Source organism: Passer montanus, unplaced genomic scaffold (genome assembly GCF_014805655.1).
Source record: "Passer montanus isolate IOZ18808 unplaced genomic scaffold, ASM1480565v1 scaffold22, whole genome shotgun sequence".
NCBI lineage: Eukaryota > Metazoa > Chordata > Aves > Passeriformes > Passeridae > Passer > Passer montanus.
This window is the reverse complement of record NW_024366815.1, coordinates 1818802-1846578: the sequence shown is the minus strand read 5'-3', so window position 1 is coordinate 1846578 and position 27777 is coordinate 1818802. Positions and strand designations below refer to the sequence as shown.

General features: G+C 35.4%; 1 protein-coding gene across 1 annotated transcript in view; it reads right to left on the bottom strand.

Annotated features, from left to right (window-relative positions):
• Window positions 1-27221, bottom strand: part of SPEF2 (sperm flagellar 2) — a 69173-nt gene extending 41952 nt beyond the window's left edge. Inside the window, exons 1-18 of the mRNA XM_039710015.1 lie at window positions 27005-27221; window positions 22724-22861; window positions 21625-21695; window positions 20543-20759; window positions 15198-15386; window positions 13747-13934; window positions 12320-12488; window positions 7685-7901; window positions 7089-7219; window positions 6794-6872; window positions 6202-6299; window positions 6005-6070; window positions 5808-5873; window positions 5611-5676; window positions 4506-4609; window positions 3771-4018; window positions 2259-2361; window positions 1313-1470 (exon numbers count right to left, since the gene is read on the bottom strand). Of these exons, the coding sequence (XP_039565949.1) occupies window positions 1313-1470; window positions 2259-2361; window positions 3771-4018; window positions 4506-4609; window positions 5611-5676; window positions 5808-5873; window positions 6005-6070; window positions 6202-6299; window positions 6794-6872; window positions 7089-7219; window positions 7685-7901; window positions 12320-12488; window positions 13747-13934; window positions 15198-15386; window positions 20543-20759; window positions 21625-21695; window positions 22724-22861; window positions 27005-27175 (2479 nt within the window). The 5' untranslated portion in view covers window positions 27176-27221. The remainder of the gene's footprint in view (window positions 1-1312; window positions 1471-2258; window positions 2362-3770; window positions 4019-4505; window positions 4610-5610; window positions 5677-5807; window positions 5874-6004; window positions 6071-6201; window positions 6300-6793; window positions 6873-7088; window positions 7220-7684; window positions 7902-12319; window positions 12489-13746; window positions 13935-15197; window positions 15387-20542; window positions 20760-21624; window positions 21696-22723; window positions 22862-27004) is intronic.
• Between the last annotated feature and the right edge of the window lie 556 nt (window positions 27222-27777).

Below are 27777 nucleotides of genomic sequence, written 5' to 3'. Positions count from 1 at the left end.
TGAACACCCAGCTCATGATCATCTTTAAGAGGACGTAATAGCTAGCTGGCAGACATGAACACCCAGCTCATGATCATCTTTGAGAGGCCATGGAGATCAGGAGAGGTGCGTGAGGACTGGAAGAAAGCAAATGTCACCATGGTGAAGAGGCCATGGAGATCAGGAGAGGTGCCTGAGGACTGGAAGAAAGCAAATAGTCTTCAAAACAGGGAAGAAGGAGGACACAGGGAAATACCAGTCAGTCAGCTTCATTTAAATCCCTGGAAAGGTGATGAAGCCCATCATTCTGGAGACCATCTCTATCCGCATGGAAGACAAGAAGCTGATCAGGAGTAGTCAGCATGGATTCACTAAAGGGAAAACATGCTTGACTAACCTGATACTCTATTCTGCTTATATGAACCTAATAGTGAAGGACAGCTTGGAGGCTATGAACACAGATACTGAATTAAACTTTATTAATTGACCCCAGGTATTATTTTTCCTTAGGGAGTAAATAGCCCTTAAATACTTCTATATAACAGCTGGATTCTAACTAGAAAATCTTCACTCCATTTGCAACAATAGGAATTTTGCTATTGAATCTAGCAGGGCCATGAACTATATACCAAGCATATAAAAAACCCCCTCTGAACTAGAAACGTTGCACAGCAGTAATGTAATAAACTTTTACTGTTACAAGTGCTTTTAAAGTTTGGGGTTTTTTTTATTTTGGTGTTAGAAGACACATGAAGATTTTCTCATAATAGTTATGAAAAAACTCTGGTTATTTAGAGGTCGCTCTTGCTGGTTTATGTGACGCATTTGTCCCCTTGGATGCTTCATCTGTTTTTCTTTTATTTTTTTTAAATGATTTAAAATTATTCCTTCTTTCTGGATAATAAGGAGGAAAAATGAAACAAATATGTACCAAAATTAAATGTCAACACCACTTCTACTTATCCATACTTCTATGCTGCTACTGATATATGATATATGATATTGACTATATGTTCATAATGGCAAGTTAGACTTTCTTATAGTAACCCATAGATGAAGATGCTGGCTGTAATTTTTAAACCAGGAAGAAAGGACTGAATTTAATGCTTTAATTTTATGTGAAATTGGTCCATATATTCCAAAAAGGTAAAAACACAACAGAAAAGTTCAGGCTTCTGGTGCAGTTATCACTAACTGGCAAGTCCTCAGATTTTTTCAGGGGCAGCAGAAATGTAGGTTGACATATAATTTTATATAGTAATTATTAGTGTTAATTATAAAAGACAAAGTCTGTTGTTACTGAATTCTAGAAAGTAAGACTATGAAAACTTACTTCTATTCTGATTTTTCACCATTTCTTCTATTATAATTTCCTTCACTGTTTCACACACAAGACTTTCTTCTGTCTCTGCATTTACTTTCACTAGATTGTTTTGATGGCTGGAAAACCATTTCTCTAATTTTGGCCACGTCTTTAGGAAGCCTGAAATCCTACAAAAATCATATCAAGGTATTAAATTAAAACCTAACTAATGGAAATGAAAACATTTTCTAAAATTGATAACTAAAATAAAAAGCAGATCATCTAATTTAACACTAAAACAACTCCGCCCACATCAACCCCATAATTTTAAATATAAGAAAGTTTTCAAAATTCTATTGATAACTAATAATGTATTTTTACTCTTTCATATCACAAGTCATATTTGCTTTCTAATATCACAATTAAACCAATAGTAATACACAATATAACAGTCTGAAACAGTTAACAGTATCAAATATTCAGAAGAAAGAATTGTTCTTTATTTTCCTCTTTGTGTAAAGTTAAACATCTAGTGATTCAATTTAAATTAAAAAAACTAATAAGTGGGTTTTGTAAAAGTAGAAGTGGAAAATAACATTTTACAAAATCTCTAACTCAAATCAAATGTATTTCACTTAAGGGCAGTCATGTGTGACAGACCTCAGATATAAGTGCACACATAGATACACATATATATACAGACACTGTTCATGCACTATATACCTGAAAACTAAATTCCCCTTGGAACAATACCCTAGAAAATCAAAACACAAGAATTCTTATTTTCCAGGAGGATTTATATTGTGCAGAAAATGAAAATACCCTTTAGGCTCCACATTATAGAAAGGTCTGGGTAAATTCTTAACATTAAACATGTAAGTATTGTCCTATTGTCCTGCATCACATATGAAATTCATATCAGTTACATGCCTAAACATCTGGCTGAAGTAATATTTTTGTACTTCATGTAACTTACCTATGCAGCACCTGCTCCCTGGCCAAATCAATATTCTCTTCTAGGATTTCGGCATCTGAATTTTGATCGCTGCTCTGTTCAGCCTGAGATGCCTTTCTTTCACCTACTGTGTGGAAAACCAATATATAAGCATATATTGAAAAAGGCAATTACTCAGATGGTTATCCACCCAAACTAAGATAATCATAAGAACAAATTCAGTGCTCCTCAATCTTATGTTTCTTCACTTAAAAGCTGGGTAACAGCCAGCACCAGCCAACACCAGCAGGGTGTCCTGCCTCTTCCTCTGTTTAAGTGCATAGCCAATTATAGCACTAACATTTCCTAATGGATGCTTTTCAGCCAGAAAAATCTCCAGTTCAAGGGATGGAGCATTCCTATGGGCGACTACTTCAGGTTTCTCTACTCTACCAATTAGAAGGTATTTTCCCAATTTCATCCAAAGTACCTACTTTTCACAATGAACAGACATCCCACTTCATTAAAAGACAAAGTATTCTCTCTGTCTGAGTCTTCTTTAAATTTTAAAAAGATTTAATTCATTAGATTTTCTATTGTTCCTTTGACTCTTTCTATCATCACATTTACATCTTATGAAATAAATTCTATGTGTATTACTGAGATTATATTAAATATAACCATGTTACAAGTGTTTTGGCAGCACAAGGTCTTAAAATTAGCAGTTTTCAAGTGTCTGTACATTTATCCTCACATTTATCCTCACCAGAATTTTAGCAAAAGCTCTAAAGATTTTATCCCATCCTTACTCCTACCAATACATAAAAATGGTGCTTTAACTCAAGCTATTTGCCATCTATGCACTGCAATGAAAACATCAAAGAAGAATCTCCTCATAATTTGGATAATACACAACATACTCATTAAAAAAACTTCTGTTTCATCAAGGTCTTAAAATGTGTGGTCTGGAAGTGAAACAGCTCTCAAAAAGCCTTCGATGCCTTTGCCTTGGTTGGCCAGAATTGACTTCGATTTCTGATAATTCACTGACTAACTGAAGAGAAGACAAAGGCAGTAATCAATAGGGTATTTATTCTGGCATTCTCAGGGAATGAATATTGGCACATCCCTCTGTTTACAATTTGCTTTTTCCCTTTATAAGTGTGTCTCCGGAAGAAAAACACTATTTACAGACACTCACTTGTAATGCAGTATATTCAGCATCTATTATAACTTGTGGTTTTTTCCTGCTGCTGTTTTATGTGATATCTAACACCACCCACTGTGCTATCTCAGCTGCAGTGAGAGTTCAAATACAAAAGAGAGTACAAATAAAAAAAAGCATATATACATGCACTTGCACACTTTTGATCTGCCTTTGACTGAAACAAATAGAAGTATCTGAAATAACCTGGAAGTATTCAAGGCACAATTAACAAAAGTTATACAGTGAGATATACAGAAATTGTCCAGTAATGTTATTTTGCATTAATTACTAGAACTTACAGATATCTGATTGTCATTTTACTTTGTTAACAGGATTTGGAAACTTACACTTCATGTCAGCTGCACGTTTCAGTACCAGACTGTCTGAAATATCCAATAATATAGAAACATCAAATGCAGGTGAGGTAGAAGGAGGCTTGTTAGGGGTTCTGGGATCTATAGCAAGGGAAAGCTTTTCAGAAATTGGATCTTTTGCTTCTACATCAATCCCTGTATAGGATTTTTCAAATAGCTTTGCCTGATTAATTGTCATTGGAAACCCCTCCACAATCCACCCCTTCTCTGGTGGTATTTGGCTAAAAGGAAATGAAGAACCAGAATTACACAGTGAAATGATAGCTTAATAATAAAACTGAAAGAACAGCTTGCTCTAGCCATCCTCCATTTTTAATTCAGTATGTTAAATTTCCTGATGCATACAGAATATGACAGATATTATTAGACTGTAAAGTAATGGCTTTTAAATCAGAAGAAAATAACATCAAGTCTAATTAAAGTGAAAAAAATCAGAAACAAAAATTTTTTGCTGTCTTGATAAATAAAGGTTTTAAAACCACTCTATAGAGACTGCTCAGAGGTATAATTTAAGTTTTCTCAAATAACTTTTTTTCTGAAATAATAAATAGGAAAATCTATTTTACAACTTACAGTATACTAATGGGAGTATTACAACTTAAATGATATTCATGTAGGAACTTAAGTGCTAACTGTGCTTCAGGATAGTTGAGACAATTTTCTGTCAAACAAGAGTAGATAAAACCAAGTATCTATAACATTTCATACGTAATGGCTTCCAAGAGGATGTCAATTAGTAATTCATCAGGAACACTTTTGCCGTTCTTCAGCCATTTCTGTGATGCAGCACCAAGCTGGGCACGTACAGACAGCTGTGGAAGAGTGCAAGGTATGCTCAGAATGCCCATAACAGTCATTGACAAGAGTCTTTGAAAAGTGTATGACTCCATATTTTATATCACCTACTATTTATTTATTTATATTGGGGATGGTGGCTATTATTTATCAATGTTCAATAGTTGGGGGGGGTCTATTAAGGACAATAGTTTTAATTGTAAAAAATGCCTACTTTAATTGAAATCTCCAGCAGATTTCCATGATTACACTCAAAAAAATGCTGAAAAAAAATGATAGAAAAACCAAGGATATAAAGGCCAAAAAAATTAAAATTAAGTGTTCTGGTTCTCAGCTTATTCTGATTTCCATTACCACTGATTATTTCATACAGCAGCACATCAATTCATTAGTTTTACAGGGATTCTTTTATATCATAGCTCTGGAAGTAATTTTGAATGAGCAGTAGGCCAAAGAAATCACTGTAGAATTAAGCATTTTTTACATAAAGAAAAGAAACCTTGTCATGGGATGAAGTATCTGCTTGGCAGCAGCAAGAAGAAATACATTTTGCTAACTCAGTAATGTCATAGAAAATATCACATCTTATGTAAATTATGATCTTGTAAGATTTCACAAGAAAATATAGAATTTTAACTAGATGTACAATTCTAAACAACATACAGAACAGATTTTCACAATAAGCCCTTTTCATATTTCAGAAAAACCAGAAAATACTTGAACTTATGTCAGTAATTCCAAATTATGAAAACGGTGTCACCATTTAATTGACTTCACCATTTTAATGTCTTTTTATAAAGTAGAAATTAAAATTGAATTACTAACCTTAAATAGGCCATCCTGACTCTTATCCGATTCAAATTCCTCCTGGATTTCATCCTGAGATGGATCCTTTTCAACAGCACAATTGTTGAATGATGGACAATTGTTCCAAATTATGAAAACGGTGTCACCATTTAATTGACTTCACCATTTTAATGTCTTTTTATAAAGCAGAAATTAAAATTGAATTACTAACCTTAAATAGGCCATCCTGACTCTTATCCGATTCAAATTCCTCCTGGATTTCATCCTGGGATGGATCCTTTTCAACAGCACAATTGTTGAATGATGGACAATTGTTCCAAATTATGAAAAAGGTGTAAGCATTTAATGAATTTCACCACTTTAACGAATGTCTTTTTATAAAGCAGAAACTAAAATTGAACTACTAACCTTAGATAGGCCATCCTGACTCTTATCCGATTCAAATTCCTCCTGGATTTCATCCTGAGATGGATCCTTTTCAACAGCACAATTGTTGAATGATGGACAATTGTTCCAAATTATGAAAAAGGGGTAAGCATTTAATGAATTTCACCACTTTAACGAATGTCTTTTTATAAAGCAGAAACTAAAATTGAACTACTAACCTTAGATAGGCCATCCTGACTCTTATCCGATTCAAATTCCTCCTGGATTTCATCCTGAGATGGATCCTTTTCAACAGCACAATTGTTGAATGATGGACAATTGTTCCAAATTATGAAAAAGGTATCACCATTTAATTGACTTCACCATTTTAATTAATATCTTTTTATAAAGTAGAAATTAAAATTGGACTACTAACCTTGGATAGGCCATCCTGACTCTTATCTAATTCAAATTCTTCCTGGATTTCATGCTGGGACGGATCCTTTTCAACAAGACAATTGTCTAAAATAGGTTCTAAAATAAAGTTTGATGATCTATTACTATCAAATTCATCATTACAGATAAAGAATAAAAGTACATGGCTTGTTATTGTTCTTTGAACAAATCAATACAGAAAGTACATAAAATTGTTAGAATCGTAGAAGCATTGAGAAATTCAGGTTGGAAGCAACTTCTCGATGTCACCTAGTCCAAATACAAGCTTCTGCTCAAAGTGGCATCAGTTATAAGGTCAGACCAGATTTCTCAGTTGTTTACCCCATGTGATCTGGAAAACATACAAAGATGGAGACTGCACCACCTCTCCAGGAAATTTGTTTCAGTATTTGACTTTCCTCATGGGGAAAAGGCCTTGACTTGTGTCTAGCCAGAAGGGTAACAAAAAGGGCTTTTGCAGATCTCTCCACAAAAGGAGGGCTGGGGAAAACGTCTGCGGGGACATGCAAATGACTGAGGTGTCCCAAGGCTCTGAGACACACAGAAAAATCTGTGCAAGAAGAAATACTTACCTGTGGGAACTTCTGTTGTGGGCTCTGTTTGGAGCTCCTCTAGAAGATTTGGTGGTGAATTTGGTAAGTTCTCCTGGGCCTTGTACCAAATATGACAGGAAATGGCTTAGAATGAAAATTACATCTCACAGAAAAAACAAGCCTGTAAATTCAAGCTGATTCTTCCAGTCTTACCTGTCAAAATTTAGAATTAAGTTTGAAATTGAGTAAAAAAATTCAAACATGCTTTTTTCCTTACACATTTAATCCCCTTCTACCTGTTAGAGCCAAGACCAAAACTAGGGAATATACTTACCTCATTTTGCTCTCCAGAACTCTCTGCTTCCTGTGAAATTATGCTGGATTCACTTTTCATTTCATTATTAAGAAAAGCTTCAATGGCCTCCTGAACCAGAGTACCAACAGATAGTACCTGAATATTGCAAACTAATACACAAAAACATTAGATAGCTACAATGTGAGTTGAGTATACATACAGAGAAACTATTACAAGCAGTTAAATTAATTATTTAATTTGGGCTTCTAATGTAAATTGTTTTCACTCTTTCTTCTCTGTAACTATTTCATAGTATTTATCAACAATTGCATAGCTATCTTGCTAGTCTCTTCTAAAACCAGTATCTCCAAAGAAGTTTACCAAACTCATTTTCCAATTCTCAATGAAGAAGTATTGACATTACAACATTAATATTACTTTCAAGGTCCAGTGTTTCTAAGTTTATTTTGGAATATAACAAAGAATGACACGCAATCAACCCCAGCAAAATACAGATGCATCTGAGGTTCAAGAATTACTAATGCAAGGATTTGCCCAAACAATTTTAATTTAAGAGTGGTAGTTTAACACAAACATTTTAAAGAATTTTAGCCAAACAAACAAACAACCTCTACCTTTTTCAACAAACTTTGCACAGGTAGTTTTTCCACTAAACATTTTTCCCAAAATACATCCCTTGACGGGAAATGAAGGAAATTCACGTGAAGATTTGGGTTTTGGAGGATAGAACATTTCCATCAGTCTACGAAGCACATGACCCAATATGTTATTATTAAGAGGAGGTTTGTTTTCACTGTTCTCTTCAGTTGGGCTCCATTCCCCTGTCATACTCTGTATAAATGAAAAATTAGCAAATCTCAATATTGCTAAAATCTTGCCTTCCACCTTTCTAAATATATGTACTTATTCACATAAAAAAATACATAAAATAATGAAATTTGAATAGTACCCAATAATAACAGTTTTTTGAATAAAACCTTATTAAAATCTGTAATTATGCCACAATCATTAAATATTTATTGATAACTAGTTGAGAGTCAAGTACTTATATAAACATTTTCATATATTCTGTGATTCTGCCTCTGGATGGATGCCATAGAGAAAATACAAGAAAAGGTTAATGATTTAAGGACAGGAAGAGATCACTCACCAATTACCATTACGGGCAAAACAGACTTGACCTGGGGAAACTGGTGGAATTTACTATTAATCAAAATTGGAGGAGGATAGTGAGCACTAAAACAAATCCTACAAACACCATTCCCCCAGCCCTCCCTCCTTCCCCGGCTAAACTTTATTCTAAATTTTGTAGCTCCTCCTGCCCAGCAGAGCAGGAGAACAGGGAATGGGGGTTATGTTCAATTCATCATGTTGCTTCTGCTGCTGCTTTCTCCTCAGAATGGAACTTTCATCTGCTCCAGCATGCTGTCCTTCCCACAGGACCCAGTCCTCCACCAATATATCCAGCCTGAGTCCTTTTCATAGGCTGCTGTTCACAAACCAAGCTCCAGCTTGGTCCATTCCATGGTGTACAGCCTTCCATGAACATGCTGCTCCAACACAGGTCCCCCATGGGGTCACAGGTCCTGCCAGGAACCTGCTCCAGCACAGGTTTCCATGGGCTCACAGCCTCCTTCAGGCACATCCACCTGCTCTGGTGTGGGCTCCTCCAGGGCTGCAGGTGGATCTCTGCATCACCATGAGCTTCCATGGGGTGCAGTAGAATCTCAACAACGGAGCACTTCCTCCTTGTAATTCACCACGGACCGCAGTGTCTATGGAGTTGTTCCTCTCAAACCTTTTCACTCCTCTCTTCTCTGACATCTGCACAAAAAACTTTATTTTCTTCTTAAATATTCTATCACAGAGGCGCCACTGCTATCCCTGATTGGCTCAGCCTGGGCCAGTGATGGCTCCATCTTGGAGTCAGCGCTGGCATTGGCTCAGTTGAACATGGGGGAAATTTCCAGAAGATTCTCAGAGAAGCCACCCCTGCAGCCCCACGCTACCAGAACTTTGCTGTGCAAATTTAATACAGAATCCTGTATCACTTTTTAAATTCCATAAACACGAAAAATAATTTCACCAATACTATAGAATTAATCAGTAGCAGATTTTTGTATTAGAAATCTACTATCCTAATATTCTGTATTCTAAAATTGGGCAATATTATTGCCCAGTATCATTTTTAAACCTCTAAAAATTTCATGAATAAAGATTTCAAATATATGTATTTGCCTAACACACATTCAATAGAGAGAAAAAAAATCAAACCAAAGCCAACAACTCAAACAAATTCTAACATCATTGAGGGAAGGAAATACTAAGAAACTTCCAGTTCATCTACTCTGAGATAAATATAAATTTATTATTTGTATGATTTACTAGGTTTTACTGGTAAAGATCATTTTACTCAGTCACACTGGAAGAATGAAAGAATGTAGTCCAAAGAACGGAACACAGAACTGTACTTTTACTCTACCAGTTTCACTTATAGCACTAGGAAAGTCTGGCTGTCCTGGAACTTATGCTGTGAGAAGCTAAAAGATATTTTACTATGCAGAATAATACCAGTCCTGTATTGATATTTATTTGGTTGGAGGATATTAAACAGCTCTTTGGAAATATGTAGATTAATAATATTTCCAACTAGATTCCAGTTGTCACTTCATTTTGGGTGCACAACAAAGCTTTGAAGGCAAAGTCAAAGGTTTCAGCCAGGAACATTCCAAGCAGAAAAAAAAAAAGGAAGAAAAAACTGGTTCACAATGAAACTAGTAAAGTATGGGAAAAGATTGCGCAGAGAGTCTGTGAAATCTCTATACTTGGAATAACTGAAAGTTGACCAAACAATGCTAAGCAACCTTACCTGACTCAGAAGCTGGCCTTGCTTTAAGCAAATGAACTCCACAAACATTTAATCCAAACAATTGTGTAATTCTATAAATTAAGTATTTCTTCACCATCAACAGAAGTGAACAATGCTAAAGTTCTACTCAAATATAAGGTTTAGAACTCATATTCTGGGTAGAATATACAACATTTTCCTGAATTTACTATCTGAACCATGTATTGTCATAGCATACATTCTACTAGTAGACCATGATCAATGCTGACTTTGAACATGTCTACCAGACAGAAAAAAACAATTTAATTATCAGTCTAAAATAAATTTAAATTAAAATTAGAAGTCACTTATTTTTAATCAATATAAACAAATAAAGTAAATGTTTTTGGGTTGCACCATATCCCCTCTCTATCATCTCTCAGAAAACACACTTCTTCATGTGTAATTGAAAAGATATCCTTTAAAAAACCCAAATATTTGCACTATCTGAATAACTTTTTTTTTAAACCTATAGGCAGAGATGGATCAGTTCTTTAAATTCTATTAGACCTCTAGAAAAAATTAATTCAAGTGGAATGGGTTCCCCCACTTTTCAGTTATCTTACCCTTTTAACCAGAAGATTGCTAGACTGTACCTGTCATGAGGTAAAATAGCTTACCTTTCAGAAACAAGTTTTCAGGCATCCAGGTGGGAGTTATGTAATTCCTGGTCAATACTTTTGAATGAATCCAACAATTATTTGAGAAGTACCTAAAGCTATGCTTGGCTTTTAGTTATTGTATTAATTTATTAAGTGATTAGCCACAACTTATAACATGGTCGTTTCAAAAAATATTCTTACAATAAAATATAATATGTAATGTGGAATGGACTGATGGCACTGTATTTTCTTGTATTTTATCAAATACATCTGACACTTTTAGCTGGTCTGCCTAATGTATGCAAGGTATTCTTGAGAGATGCCAAACTGTCCTGGGCTTTTTTCACAAACATTAGGAAAACCTCTACAAAAGTTGTCAGAATGACCTACCAATAAATTTTTATCTAGAAGCAAGACTTTGAAAGAATTAGCTGTTCCCTTAGGTTTTTAGAAGACATAAGTATGAACTGGTGCCAACAATTTCACATGTCATATGATGTCAGTTTTTGATGAATAATGATTCAGAAAGGCATAAGAGTAACAACATCTGGGAATAAATTAATTATGAAATAATTTGAAATACTCTGGCAGGAAAAAAGAGGCCTTCAATGAGTCAATACATTTTTGTGACATTCAGTGATGCTACACTTAGAGAAGATTACTGAGACTTCATAATGTAAATAAAAATATGACTGAAAACCTTAATTTTTCATTAGTGCTTTCTGTTTCCTGCCTGTTTTTTATGTCCTCCATGCTGACTTCATATATAGCCCTTTTTTCACCAAAGAAAATAATCACAAAATTCCTACATGAGTTGGTATGCTGTTAATTAGGACCTTATAAAGAGATAAATCAGAAAGGCATATGTTAAAAATGAAGCTACAGTAAATTGAGCTTTCAGGCATTCATCACAGAAACTCATAATAAACATCTATACTCACTGCAAAACAAAAATGTACCAAGTGGCTCAGGATGTGGACAAAAATCAAACATGTATTGTAGTTATAAATCCCTAACAAGAAAAAGACTGGGTATTTGCCATGATTTTGTCACATTCTACTCACCAGGCTATTTGAAAAGTCTAAATATGTAGTGAGATTTAATGAATATAATCATGAATATGATTTTGAAAAAATTGTATAATATATTTTAACAGGGAATCATCAACCCTTAATATTTCTATTTTGAAATAACATTGACATATTGAAAAGTTGATGAAGTTAATATACCCTGAAAAATATTTACTTCTATTCTAATAGAAGATTAAGAAAAATGCCAGCCATTTTTAATAATTTTCAAGAAAGGTTACTGCATCAAAGCAAATCGTTCACTCGAACCAATAAATCTTGTTAGAGAGTTTTCATTCAAAATTGATGAAATTAAGAGTTCAAGTTTTGCAACATGTCTAGTATTTCATTTTACTGCTTTTACTGGTTACTTTCTGTTGTATTTTCCAATCCGGTAATAGTAATTATACATTTCAATTCCAATTAGCTGAAAAATCACTGCATTGCAATTAACATGCTGATCCTACAACTCAAGAAATATAATAAAGATTATATATAAGAAAGGAATTATAACTGCTACTAACATCAAATACAGTTTTCATATAAAACATCAGGCAGTGAAAAGAAAATGCTTGTCTAAATTTGACAATAGAAACCAATAATAGAACAAAATGCAGGATCACAACATGAAGTTTATGATTATGAAAAAGCAAGGTGTATTATCTTCCATTACGCCTCATCAGTTTGGTGTACCTTGTATTCACCATAATCTTTTTCATCTAACAGACTCATTTTATTCAGCTCTACAAGTTGTTCTGGGCTAGGTTCATCTGGTAAAGGTTGAATTGAGGCTTGTTCATATATTGGTTTTCCATTAAAAAAAAGTTCTTTCCAATCCAGCACCAGTTTTAGTGGAACACGGCTGCATAAAAATGAAAAATGAAAGAAGGAAAAATCAAAAAAAAGAGTTTTAAACCAAAAGTTAGAGGGTTGGATATTTGACAATAGCGTATCCAAATTTACAAGAACTCCAATCATGAAACAAGCATATGCTATACTAGTTACAGTTTGTAATGCATCTTGTAATTATTACAGCTTTTTATAAGTGTTTGTTTGCTTTTATGACAGCTTGTAGGCTGCAGTGTTTTCACAAATGTGTCATCACACAATATTTGGCTAGCAGAGCTGTGCAGTAGCAGTTTTGCTATCATTACTTTTCCCTGCCCCAAAATATTCTTTCCTTTTGTGGTGTAAAGCCTCCTCTTGCCAAAAATATCTATGCAATTATTTTTTCCTCAAAGTCAAAATTAATTCAGAATTATATGAATTAAACTTTTTCTTTAGTTAGTAATTTCACTAAACTATGTGCCCAGTCTGACTATTTCATTATATACTGAATAAGTCTAAATTTATATAATTTCCATGAAATACAATAATGTGTAGTTCATATGGTTACACTTTTATTATTTTAACATATAATTACACTAAAAAGCAGTAAGATTTTGGCATACCTTCTAGTGCTGTAAGTCTAAACCCACAATCAAATGACTGAATATTAATGAAAGAACCACAGCAACAACGCCCCACTCCATGATATTTGAAACACTTCTGTGGCACAGGCACTTGGAGATTACTGCCTTTGCAGGACCTTCTCAGAAACCCTGTGCAATTAGGGCATGGCACAAGAGGGAATCACAGCATGGAGGACTCAGAAGAATCTGAGCTCAGTTGATGTACTTTGGACGCTCCAGGCAGTTTATGTAACTTGGGAAATTCATCCTATTTGTGTTATTCTGAGGAAGTGCTCACCTAGTGAAGCAAACTAGGATGAGATGAGTACCATTCAGTTTTAACTTTTAATTAAGGAATTTGTTAATAAGAAAGGAAATCAGCAGTTCCACAAACTGTGGCACTAGTGGATTTTGGTGTCCTAAGAATTCAAGTCAGTTGAGTTTTCAAGAAACTATGTTAAGGCTGTAGCATTAGTTCACTCTGTATTACACACCAGTCAATCCTCACACAAAAACAATGTTACCATTCTCACATACAAACTAATTGCAGCTGCCACATAAAATATCTGAGAAACTACATAATTTGCTATAATGCTTAAACCAGTCTGATTAATGCAGCCTAACAGCTACCTAAGAGCTGTTATTTTTGCCTGGAAGCTACATACTCACTTGTTTGTCAGCTGACGATATTCTCCTACTTTTGTTGATATATCAATGATTTGGCATATAATTTCCCAACATATAGAATAATGCTTTTTATAGCGTGCCTGAGCTCTTTCAGCAGCAATTTTCTCATGGTATGCTCTTTCTCTGGCTATTTGTTCTTCGTTATCAATAGTTTCTTGTTTTGCAAGAGCCTAGAATTGTTTTTAAGGAAAAAATTTGAGACTGCAGTGAAAATGAAAGTGCAGAGATACACAGTCTCAAAAATGAAAATTAACTTAAGAAACAAAACCAGATAGATTCTCACCAGTTGCATAGCCAGCAGGCAGACTAACACATAAACAAATCTAAGCATTTTTATTCACTCTATAAATTCCCATTTGTTTGCTTTCCAAAATAGAATAAAAAAAGGAGAAACCCATTACTTCTTTTATGACAAACAGATTAAGACATATTCAGTCCTTGAGGGCAGTGAAATTGCAGCTTTCAGTGTAACAACCTGTTTAGAATAAGTAATTTATCTTACTAGATTCTGATCTTCAAATAATGTCATATTATTGGTGTTGTTCAATCTTCGAAATATTTCTGGTCATGGTAGAAAATCATCAGTAGTTCCTGTAGTGGTGTGCTCCACCACCACTTCCTGTGGTGGTAGCTGAAAGCATACTTAAAGAGGTGATGTAATCAATAGCTATAGCTGCTGATTACACAGGATTCCAGCCGTGCTGGAGGATTTGGAGTTGCTGATCATTTTTTACAGGAGAAAAAACTTCTAATATTATATTCTGGCCTACTATGAGCAAAGCACTTGGCAGTTTTCCAGAGAATTTTAAGTCCTTTTAATCAACTTAAAGCTTCAAAGCAGAAATTAGCACTCATGAGTGAAACTACTCCAGCATTTTTCAAAAACAGACTTTAACAAATCATATCTAAATGAAATTAAGAACATGATTCCTGAAACAGGACCTTAGGTTATTGTCCTGTTGCCTCTGTGAGACTGTGCCTTTTAAAACTCAGCACACAGACATGTCTTCCCACAAGGTTAAAATCAGTATGGAAGAAAAATCAGACTTTCAGTTACTCAGTTTTATCACCTGTTACAGGATCAGGGAACAATAGAATGGTTTAGGTTGGAAGTGACCTATAGAGGCCATCTAGTTCAAACCTGCTGCTGTGGGCAGGCCTACGTTTCACTGGATCAGGTGATTAGCTGTTCTTTCCCTGCAAAATTCTCCCAAACTTTTAACACAGTACAAAATGCACTCAGTTCCACAGTTACAGCTACATCCTTATTGCCTATAGCTGTGACTTTGAACAAAGACAAAATAATATATTTATCACTAAATCATCATGTCCCTAGAAAAGTCCTGAAGTCTAACAGTTGACAACACAAATTTCATTCTGTAACAGGAAGGTACTCTAGCACTCCTGCAGCAAATCAGAGATCAATCTTTTACCGCTTCTCTATCAAGAGCTTCCTGGAACTCCTTCTGTCGTCTTTCTTCATATTGCTTTTCCCTGAAAATTCTGTTTTGCCTTAGCACCTCTTTTTCATGCCGAACATGCATGAGTTGAGTAGCAATCCTTCGCTCATGCTGAGATTGTTTCATTAGTCTGTAAATGAGCTGCTCCTCCCGGTAAGCCTTCTAAAAGATAAAAAAATAATAGTACCAAACACAGTTATATAATTATTTCCTGGAAAACTGATCAGTGTCTAATATGAGAAATAGGAATGCCATCATATGACAGCATTCACCTGCTTACATGGGAGATAAATTCAGAACAACATTCATATCTCTTTATTAGTACAATTTGCACAACCTATGTAAAAATTCAAAATATGTATTAACTGAGATATCCAGTAAAAATACATCTGGTCAGACTAACTCCATTTTAATGTGGTTATTTCCCATGTGCAAGGAAACTGCAGCATATTTCAAATAACAGCTTCTTATTTAAACATATGCCCTTTCCTCAAATCATTAATTTAACCCTGTTATTCACCAGTCCCCATTCTCAGCCATAATCTTCAGCATCCTTGAGCAATCTATTTTCTACAGATTTGAATTTTTTTCTTCTTTTGGGGGAATTGGCTAATTATATTCTCCATTCGTCCCTATTCAGCAGACATGGACTATGAGAAAGAATTCAAAACTGAACAAAATACAAGACTTCTGGGTAATAGTTCCAGTGTCCTCACTGGGACGTGAACATAATACACTATTATGGTATAAAGGAAAATCAGTCTGAACCACTGCTTGAGATGTGGTCTGTATACACAGACACTTTGAAGGCTGTGAGTTGTTATTTTTCAAAGTGTTCTTGAAACACAATAAAATCTTCTTACTGCTACACTTCTCCAGACTTTTCTTGGTATCTAAATTAATGCTTAATCTAACCTGAAGTTTTGCCTTACTATCACAGTCCAAAACTCCTTTTAAGTCCTGAACAAAAACATCAGCTTGCCTTATAAGCATCACTGCCAAATACCAATGCTACAGCGGAATTCTAGAGGAAATTTCTGATTTGCTGAACGTTTGCTTCTGATGCATCAAAACTGCTATGAAATGTATTCAAATTCAAGGACTTAAACTGGGATCTGATTTGAAGATCTTAAATTAATTCTCCTAAAAACAGAGGCACAAGTAAAGCCAGTTAGTAGTAATTTTAAAAAAACCAAACAACCAAAAAAACCCAAAAAACCAAACCAACTGAAATCCACCAAAATAAAGTATCACTTCTATTTTCTTTCAATCTGGTTTATTTTTTCATCAGCTGTCTGTGAGACAGAGGGCAAAATACCTTATGTAACTTTACCAATACATGAAAAATCCAACTTGATTGCATATGACATTATTTATTTTTAAAAAAATCTATGAAAAGGTCTAGATCTGTCCTGTACAATGGAGCCAGGGTACCTTTAATAGAATTCTAATGCAAAGCATGACTGTTGCAGTTGCAATAATAAGAGAATAACTTTCTAAATAATTTAGATATTTAATGTTGATGTTGGGGAGAAGCTGAACAAACAAACAAACAAGCAAATCTCTTTCCATATTTTTAAAGTTCCTTTCCCTTCACAATTGCTGGGAATTAAGTATGTTCTAATTAAATTCTGGTGACTTGAAATATTAAGCTAATATATAAATATCTTAACATTTTCCTTATTTTAGCCAAAATATGGACTCTGACCTCTGCTTTCCTAGCACTGAGTCTCAAGACAGTCCCAGTGACAAATGTGCACTCATCTCAGGCCTTAATCATAGATCACCTGGATGCTATATTATCTCTCTCTACAAAGCTTTTCACTAAATGAAGATCTAATTTTAAATGTGTCTCTTCTTTATCTGTAGCATACGATTTGTAAATTGTTTGTCTAAGGAGGGAATTACCATCATACATCTAACTGAAATGGAAAACAATGCAGACAGAACAACTTCACTCCATGTGAATTAATATAGATCAGGTGATACAATTTTCCAATAGTGCTGCCTATTGAAGAGTTAATCTATCATTCTTCTCTTACCTTCATGAGCTCAAGGCATTAACAGGAGGTACAGTGCCCTTTTCTGCCTCGATTCTATCCATTGTTTCATGATACTTAGTAATTCAATTAAGATTTCAAAGAAGAGCAGAGGTTACATAATTTACTTCCTATTGCAAGTAAATATCCTTTATTTTTTTTCATTAGTTGCTGCTTGCCCTCAACCACAGACTATTACAGCAGTAATAAACCTTCACCAGTGGAAAAATGATGTTAAAATCCTTATTTGCAGGGAATTGAAGGAGCCACCCTAACAGAGTGGTCATTCATCATACTCAAACCATCAACTGAATGGTGCAAACAGTTGGTCCAGTGAGAAATTAAAACACTTTCTCTAGGTGAATTTCTTCTTCATAAAGGAAATTGGAAGATTCTCCTTTAGAACACTTCACAGCAGCCAAAACAGATTTTCAGTAGAGAACTTCAATATTTGAAGGGGTCAAATACTTTGGCATACTCACTAGGCCTAAAGAGAGGCAGTAGGAAATTCTTGAGGAACAAGAAAAACAGAAAAGGCAATTAACTCAAAACTACATAACAGATAAATAAAGATTCAGAACACCAAACTCCAAACTCATAGTTTCAAAAAGGATCCTCATTGGATGGAGGAGTGCAGTATTAGTTGCTATCTTTCACACAAAAAGGAATGCAGAAAGTACTCAAGCCAAAGGCTGGCAAGTTTTGAAACTTCTGAACGTACAAGGATGCAAAATAAAAATTGTAGAAAAAGTTTTTGACCTAACATTTTGTATCAACATCTTCACAGAGAACTGTGAAGTGCTTGAAGAAATCATAAATACCACAAACAGGACAACTTAATAACACTTTGAAAAATTACTATTAAGAAAGTATAATAGATACTTTTTCAGTTTACCTACTTAAGACAACAGTGGCATCCAGTGGCCAAACATTAACGTGTTTATGTTTCGTGTGGTTCATACATAGTTACTATACCATGTCCTTCTATTTTTCTATTTCTGTGTTTGATTTACTACAAGTGAGACATTTTAGTGCTGTTGTGCAGTCATAAATGACCATTTTATGACCAAAACGTTGAGCTTAGCACACACAAATCTATTTGATTGACAAGTAATAAGCTAGTAACAATTTCTTTCTCTTCCCATTTTCACGTTCTCAATTTACTGCTGATAGTAAATTATGTCTGATAACTTTTAAAATCAGAGACATATCTGAACATCAGAGCATTAAAAATAACAAGTGCAAATCACCAATAATTTGTTGAAATGGTTGAGATAAAGGTTCAGTTGGGATGAAGACAACTGTCAAACACTTTCAACACCTGCCTATGAAAATCTGACTGGCATCATGCTGTGCTCCACCTAGAGTACTGTCGTGTAATTGTAAAGCATTTTCTCTCCAAAACTCCACCTTGCAGTGTACAAAAAAAAAAAAATTGAACAAGATTATTTTAATAAACTTTTATAAATATGGATATGAAACACATTACAGCACTCTGAAAGGAAGAAATTCCTTCCACTCTAAATGATCTCATGCCATGTTCAAAATTTACACAGTGGAGGTAAAACTCAGACCTGAGTGCATATAAGCTGCAATTTCAGTCAATAAACCTGTTTGGGTTCAATATTTAACAGATGGGAAAAGCAATCTTGAACTATTTTGTATATCCATTCATTTAAAAAAAAAAACACCTCTGTTTGCTCCCCACTTCTCTTAAGTAACATCTAATGTCTGAAATCTCATGAAGTTCCAACAAAACAGTTTTTCCTCTGTTAATTTAGAACCAAATTACCACTAAATATATTCTCTGATATGGTCAAATTACTGTTTCAGTCAAATGCTAACTTGTCTTTCCTTCTAGTCCCTGCAGTCTGTGATTTCAATTGCTCATATAGTGAAGCTGATTTTTCTTCTTGGAAAGCTAGTAACACTACTGCTAGTTTTCACTTTATTTGGAGCCTCTCTAGAGCCAGTCTGAGCTACTATGTCCACCAAGTGCTCTGGAGACCGGTAGCCATGGCTTCCAGAACCAATGGTCCACACTGCTGGGGCTGCAAGAGCTGAGAGTGCTTAAAGAGCAAGTTTTGGCACTGCAGTGATTTCAGGCAAGTGGGTTGCAAAACTTCCTTATGGCCTATGTGTATCAACAAGGACATGATATAAATCTCTTTGAATAGGAACTCGGAGACAGGATATATGCAGAGATGGACTTAGAAGTCACTACTGGTGTTTTTCAAGAATATAGGTCTGAGATAGACATTGAGCAGCATCTAACTTCTAGATGTTTACCCCAACCAACTTTTTTTAACATTTCCAAAAAATCTCCAGACATTGGGTGTCAAGGCTTAAAAATATATATATATGTGCATTAGCACATATTTTCAGAGATACTATACATCTGAAATGCTACTATTATGAGATATTATTATTACTAGTATTATTAGTATTAGCAGTACAGATAGGCTCAGCTATATCTGTTCAACACATATAAGGACTCACAGGGAAATACTAAAATAATGAGAAATCAAAAAAACCCAGTAAGATACAAGACTGTGTTTTGATAGAATCATTAATGAGATAAATGAGATAATAAATAAATGAGATAATCTGTGAAATTACTAATCTAAAAGCTGCTTTGTAAAGGAGGAATGTATGAAGAAGAACCTTAAAAGCCTTGTGCTTTATAGTACAGGATTCAAATGTAATGGTCTGCAACATTCATTTTCAGACACAACACAGACATTCTCCAGAGACATATTTTGTATTTCATAACACATCAAATGCCAAATCTCTGACCTGCAGATAAAATTTTGATTCTTTGTATCACCCAGTACAGCCATTTCAGAATTCATCAGTCCAGATCAAAACCTTCATATGACACATTTATAAATACAGGTTTTCAAACAAGGAACGCCATGTTTTGTTGTTTTTAAATAAGAATCTTCTTTAGAACCAGTATACATTTTGATAGCATAAGCTGTTCAAATTCTGGGGAAAGCACACAGGGAATAGAAGGCAGGTCTGTAATGGATTTTTAATAATCTTTGTTCAGTTGCCTTAATTTTTTTCTTTTAAGTTATAAGTATGATTTATGTTATAAGGGTGGTGATAAAGAACAGCCAACCTTCAGAGATGTTCAGACATGAGTGTGTATAAATCCCTCTATCCCTTTCAAATTTTATTCAGCCTTCCAGAAGTACTCATTTCATATTTGTAAGCACATTTTAGATTACTAATTAAATGCACATGGACTATGTACTTCAGCATACAATTTCCCACCTCTTGAGCCTCATGTTCTGCTAACTGATCCACTAGCATTTTTCTTCGTCTCTTTGCTCGTTGCTCTCTAGTGAATGTATCTTCCTGTACACGTGTTTGAATTTTCTTTATATATTCATCATCTGAATAAATATTTAGCAGCTCAGTTCTCATCTCTGGTATAGTTTCTAGACTTGTTTCTTGAAACTTCTGTGTTTGCAATAGTTCTTGCATATCACTGATTGAAAAAAAGAAAGATTGGAATTACCATTCTTAAGGGTCTTTTCACACAAATGCCTGTATGGTTATGTTCAAGTCTATCCAATGTAGAACTTCAATCTGTGGGGTCTGTGGCTACTTCTTGACAATGTCCACTAGGTCCAGAGGAAGTTTTCAGCACTGACATGGGCCAACTAATCATTAGTTTCTTTGTCAATACAAAGCCAAATTCCACAGAAAAAGGAAATTAGGATGGCTCATAGAATGCCAAAGAAAGTTCGGTTACTTCTCAATATAGCCATGCTATATTGAGAAGTAACTCAATATATAAACTCTCAGTAGTTTTGCAGCTATTAATCACAGGTTTACACACAGAAATATCCACAGCAGTATGCATGAGTGTCACATCGTCTCAGTAGGGCATACATATCACCAAGGGCAACAGAATGAAAATTACTTGCAATTATTCACAAATAAATCAAAATACAGATAAGTTTCAGGATAAAAGTTACTTCTTTTCTTTTCGAAATGTGTTAGTATGTATGCACATTCACAACCATTCCTATCTTGCAGCAAGGCTAACTGACCTTACAGATCCAATGACTAAAATGAACAGAGAAAAGATGCATTTTGAGCCTTTCCTTGCTGCACACATGGCAAAAAGTAGTGAAGGAAGCTTGAGCTGTCCCCAGCACAACTAAAAGTAACTTAAAAACACTGCAACTGTGTTGGACCTGAAATCAGTGCTAGTGTGGCATTCATCAAAAGAATAATCACAGTTTAAACTAAATGAAACATTATTCTTTCTCTATGTAGCTGTCTACATAGCAGCCACCTGGGGTAGGATCCTGCTTATTCTTAACAATTTAACATCCAAATGTTACCTGTGGCTGTGTACTTCAGAGGCATTTCCTGTCATAGATTTCTCAAACTTTTCTATCTCCTTGTATACGTTCTGAAGAAGTAACACAGAATTTTAGGTTTTCTTTCTCTTCACAAAGCAACACAAAGAAGGTTCAATAGAGCAAGTACTAGGGAATTACTTTTATGTCATGTTAGTACAACATAAATGCTTACACTGAAAATATTTTAAGCATCAGCTACACCAAGAATAAAGGCAAGATGATTTCAATCTTTCTTCTTTCACTTCCTTCCCCTCTTCCCCTTTTCTAGCTACAAGTACCTCCACCAGCCAGAAAATCCTAGAATTTTGCAGCCATTCTTTCTGCAGAATAATTCTGATTTTGCATAGGGCTCTAGCAGAGGATGTAAATCTTACCATATGGGGATTTGAAACAAAATACTCTGGAATGTGATCAGCTTTTGATTTAGTAGCTTGAATGTATCCCTAATAGTTATTCAAGTAATTGTCTTACTATAGGTTACTAAACTCTAGATTTAAAGACACCTTTTTACCCAGTTGTAAAAAGCAGTAATAGTTGCACCTCTAATGACAATACGATCCATGAATGTGAATTACAATCCATTAATTTTTTGGTACTAGACAATGCAGAATTTTTTTAAATTGCTGCATCTCTCTTGGTTTGGTTTAAGGTTATTGTCAATTTCAGCTTTTAGTAGCATTTAATAAGCAGACAGTTTCATAGTGTGTTACAGAATATTTCAAACATTATGGTGCAAAATGTTATCATGCACAAATCAAAATGGAACATTAATGTTTTTGTTTAATGTATTCTTTCTAGTAGACTCATAGCTACTCTCAGCAATCAAATTACTACCTATCTATGGTATTTATTCAATATTAAATTTCTCTTACATCAATACAATTCTTATTTTAAAAAACTTACAAAGCCATAATTGTGTAAATATTCAGCCCAATTCTCACAGGTTGAATTTATGTAATTTTGACAGTCAGCAGCTTTTGGATGGTGCAAGTACAGTATTTGTAACCATAAATGTTCCCAGAAATTGTGGAGTTTGAGTTAATGTAATTAGCATCAAAACAATATAGATGATAATTACCTCTGCTTCCCTCTTCTTCTTTAAGAATCTTTTGGCTTCAAAAGATTTTATGGTGGATCTTGATGGTTGTTTTTGAATTTCTATAACTGCTGTTTGAATCCTGGCCATTATCTCATTTTGTCTCCTTCCTATGTAATGCTGATATGAAGCAAATATAATTAAGCCAAAATTATCTTCCGGGAAGAAACTAGAAGAGATTATCAGGCTCCAGACTTGAGCAGATGAGCAGTGCTTTATAGACTTTAAGGGCTTTCATTGAATTCTAGGTCTAGTAAGGTACCTGTTTCAGGTCTGAATATAGCATAGAAAATGAGAATACCAGTTTCCTGGAACCGAAACTGAGAATACCATTAGGTAACAGATTAGGTAACACTAGCACAGATGATCAAGAAGTAACAATCATATAAATTACACTCATTTAAAGTGCACCAGACATGCAGGCAGGTAAAGATGGAATAAAGAAGAAAAAATAGTTTTTATACAAAGAAGTCAAAGATAGTTAAAAAATGTAATACATCAAATGGTATTCCAAAATTTTCTTTTAAAATGTTAACATTTTGAAATTTTTTTTGCTTGCATTTTCTTGTCTAGATACATGAAGGAGCAGTTTTTTGCCATTCTTGTTCATGTAGTGGCAATAGAACAGCTAAATAACCACAGCAAGATTCTCTCCCTTCATTAGCCACATAAAATAGATATCAAATTAATCAACAACTTTGTCAGTGTGGTTCAATACCCTGATACCTGGCCATTTCCTCTAAACTCCGCTTTGCATGAGTGCTCCCATGTCTAAAGTAATGTCTTCTTCCTTTTTCACATCATCAGAATAGCTACACAAAAGTACAAGATGTTCTGAGGCCAAACCCCCTAGAGATGCCCTTCTCCTGTCATTTTCCTGCTTTTGTACAATGCTCCATCTTTTCTTCACAAAAGAAGAATTACACAAAACTCTTCTGCAAGGACATCTCAAATGCATACAAGTTGTTATATGTGCACTTTGTCTGCAAATCTATAAATATTTTCCATGCTTGACATACTCTCAACTTAAGATGACCTGATTTTTAAATAGGAACAGTTTTAAGGTCTCGTAAGAGTACATTGGCTTTATTTCCATGCACACCTCTTTTCTTTGTTCTTCTATAAACAAGAGCACAGAATCAGGAAGCCTTCACACTGGTTTTAATTAAGTCATTAAGCACATAGCCTTCAGAAAATACTTCTTCAGAAGTCTACAAAAATAAGTAGTCACTTTTTCAGAATCTTGGACTTTTTGCTCTTCTTGGAGGTTCCGAGCCCTCAGCTGCTCTGCAACGTCCACAGAGCTCTCTTATCTGTTAGCATCTTGGATTTTGTTTCATTCTGATGTAGCACTACAGTTTTCAAATGTTAAACATCCAGCAGTGAAGAGTCAGAAACAGCAGTAAACATACTAAGATAAGGCAATTTTGAGACCATTGCTTCAAACTGTGTTTTTCTGTGCTAATGTATACAGAAAAACATACCAACATTTTCAAACTGAAAATCAGGACCAACTTGGTAGAAAAGAACTCAGAGATTTGAACTTGAATGATGCCAAATGTTTTTAGTTGACAGAAAAGGACACCTCATTGCTCTGTACAGCTTCTTCTGGAGGGGAAGCACAGAGACAGATGCTGTACTCTTGTCCCTGGTATCCAGTGAGAGGATGTGGAATAGAATCATAGAATGGTTTGGATTGGAAGGGACTTTAAAGATCACCTCCTGCTCTGGGCAAGGACAGCTTCAATGAGACCAGGTTATTTAAAGTCCCATCCAGCCTGGCCTTTAACACTTCCAGGGATGGGTCATCCACAACTTTTCTGGCCAGCCTGTGCCAGTGCCTCACCACCCCCCAGTAAAGATTTTCTCCTAATATCTAGTCTACTAGATACTACTATACTACTACTACTACCTCCTACTTTCTTCCAGTATGAAGGCAATCCCCCATTTCCTGTTGCTCCATGAAAAGTCTTTCTGCATCATTCTTGTAGGCTCCCTGCAGTTATGTCAGGTAATGGAAGGCTGCAATTAGGTAGCCCTGAAGCCTTCTTTTTTCCAGGCTGAAAATCTTGATTGTCTCAGCTTTTCTTCATAACAGAGGTGCTCTATCACTCTAATAATCTTGATAAAGATGTTGTGGACTGAGGAGTGAAGAATAAAAAAAAAAAAAAAAAAAAAAAATTGAGTATCTCTGCCTTCTTATCCTCTATTATTACCCATTTTCCAGCATTGTTTATTGGCCTTCCTTTCTGCTTGACATACCTGTAGAAGCTCTTCTTGTTATTTTTTGTGTCCCTTCCCAAGTTCAGTTCCAGCTTTGCCTTGGTCTTCATCACTCCATCCCTGCAATGATACTTAATCTCTATACTCTTACTCAGCCCACTGCCCCAAATTCAGCTGCCTGTGTGTTTGTTTTCCCAGAAGCTCCCTAACTGAGCCATGCCAGTCTCTTGTCTTCCTTGCCTGATTTCTTGTTCCTGGGGATTGCTAGCTCTTGCTCACTATGGAAGAATTCCTTAAAGATCTGCCACCTCTGTTCTCCTCCCTTGTCTCAGAGGGCAGCCTCTCAGGTGATCTATCTCCCTAAAGAGCTGGAAGTCTGCTTCCCTGAAGTTCAGGGATCTACCTTTACCCCCTATCTCATACCTCAGGACTAAAACACCATCAACCCAAACACCATCACTGTAGCCCAGGCTGCCTCCAGTCTTGATGTCCCCAGCTATATGTTTTGTACTGGTGACCATCAGATCCAATATCACATCCCCTCTGGTAGGGCTGTCTATTACCTGACTCAAGAAGTTATCCTCCATTCCAGGAGTTTCCTAGACTGCCTACAGCTCCCTGTGCTACTTTCCCAGCAGATGTTGGGGAGGTTGAAGACCTTCAGCAGGACAAGAGCCTGTGAGCACTATGCTACATGTAGCTGGAGCAGGACTTTGTCCAACAGGCCTGCCTTAGTCAGGAAGACTGTAGTAGACACCAGCCACAGGGTTCAGTTTTTTTCTTTGGTCTCTGATTCACAGGCTTTCAGCCCGCTCCTGTCTATCCCTCAGAGACAACTATTCATATCCAATCCACCTCTTGATACAGAGAGCAAACCCTCAGCCTCTTTCCCTCCACTCCTTTCTGAACAGCCCGCAGCCATCCATAGTTGCACCTCACTCCCAGGATTTGTCCCATGCTGCACCAGGGGAGGTAAGGAAGCATTTCTTTACTGAAACAGCTTTGTAGATATTCAAAACCACACTGAATAAGGTGCTGAGGAATCTGCTATTTCTGTCTTTGCTTGGAGCAAGGGGGATAAATTGAGTTCCAGAGGCTCTTTCCAACCTCTATTCCTCTCTCTATTTCTCAGCCTTCCTATACCATGATTCAAATGTCATTCTGAACTTGTCTAAAGACAGGACCTACTCTCAGTTGTTCAGTTCCTTAAAGCTATCCTTCTACAGGTGAAGTGATATGTTGACTTTTCAGTACTATCTTTGCACTTGTTGGTAAACATCTGCTTGAAGGCTATTTTTCAGAAATAGTGGCAGGAAAAAAAAGGAAAAAAAAAGTGAAATTTCTCCCAGCTGAATTTAATTCATGATATATAGCTTCTTAAAAACTCCTCATCCTGATAACAAATAATGGTCTGGATATACTGAACATTACTACTGAAAACAAGAAGGAAATCTTTAACAGAACCTACCACATCAACACTGACTTCCTCTTAGATGTTTTCTTCTCCCCTTTATTTTTCTCTTTTTGTATTTCTCAGCATATGGTTGCTGCACAATGGAGTGCAGTACAAATATATGGAGAGACATGCAACAGAATGAATCAAACCACTGTGGCACAGAGCTGAACATAGTTATAAATAGGTTTCCTGGAGGTGAAATTAGTCTGAGTTGATACCTAGACTGCAATGCAGTCTGCAATCTGTACTCAGCAAATGAGTAAAAAGGCAGCTGCTGAACAACAACTAGCTTTTGTTGCTATAATATTTTAAGTCTGGAGAAAGCTTCTAAACAGAGCAGGTAACACAGAATGAACCAAAACAAAGAAACAGAACAGAGAAGATCAATACCGTATTGAGTTCCTGGTAAGCTGTGCAAACCCACTGTATAAGACATAGCAAAGAACTGTTTCTTTTTCTTATAAGTACTTGGTTTTGAATAGGAGATTTACAAAGTAAAGAGGGAAAGCACATAACATGCTAGAAAGATACATGTAAATATGCTATCTTTTTTGTATTTATACAAAACCGACACAGTTAGTTACCTCTTGATTTCCACTTTCAGCAGACGTAAGCTTTGCAGTTGCTGCAGGTCTCATTGCTCCCACAGCTACCCCAGTGAGCTTTGCCTTCCTCTTTTTTTCTAAAGCAATATACAATTCATATAAAAGCTTTGTTGCAGCCCCATGCTGTCTTGTCATGATGTCTTGGGCCATATTCTCATTAAACTGCACACCAAGGAGGTGAAGTGTGGGTTCCAGGCGAGAAAAATTGTTAATTTTTGCATCTGCACCTCTGTATGATTAAAAACAACAACAAAAAATTGCAGAACTTCGACTTATTTTCAATTCCAACTTGCTGCATTAAGCATGGTCATGACACTTATACCAAGACAGGAGCAGAAAAAAAACAACCCACAGATGATTTTCTTTAAAAATGTGATAGACATATTGGTTTAAGTTTTATACTGCTGTACAGGTAACTGCATTGATTATTATGCATAACTTTTTGAAAAGACAGAGACCACATTGGATTATATAAATTCTGATATGCATGCACACAAAGAGAGTCTAGTAGCAAAAGCTAATCTGTAATGGCAGCTAATGGTATACCATCCACAAAACACACAAGGGAGTTTGAATAGAGTTTCTATATTAGGTGTATCAATCAAACTCTCAGTTAAAACGTAAGAAATTACAAAAAGAAAAAGGGTCTGTATTGTCTACTAACCTTTACAACATATTTTTTCTCCAAGCGTTGAAAACAAAGTCTATGTTCTAAATGAGAAATTTACATTTGAAACTAAGATAGTAGCTTG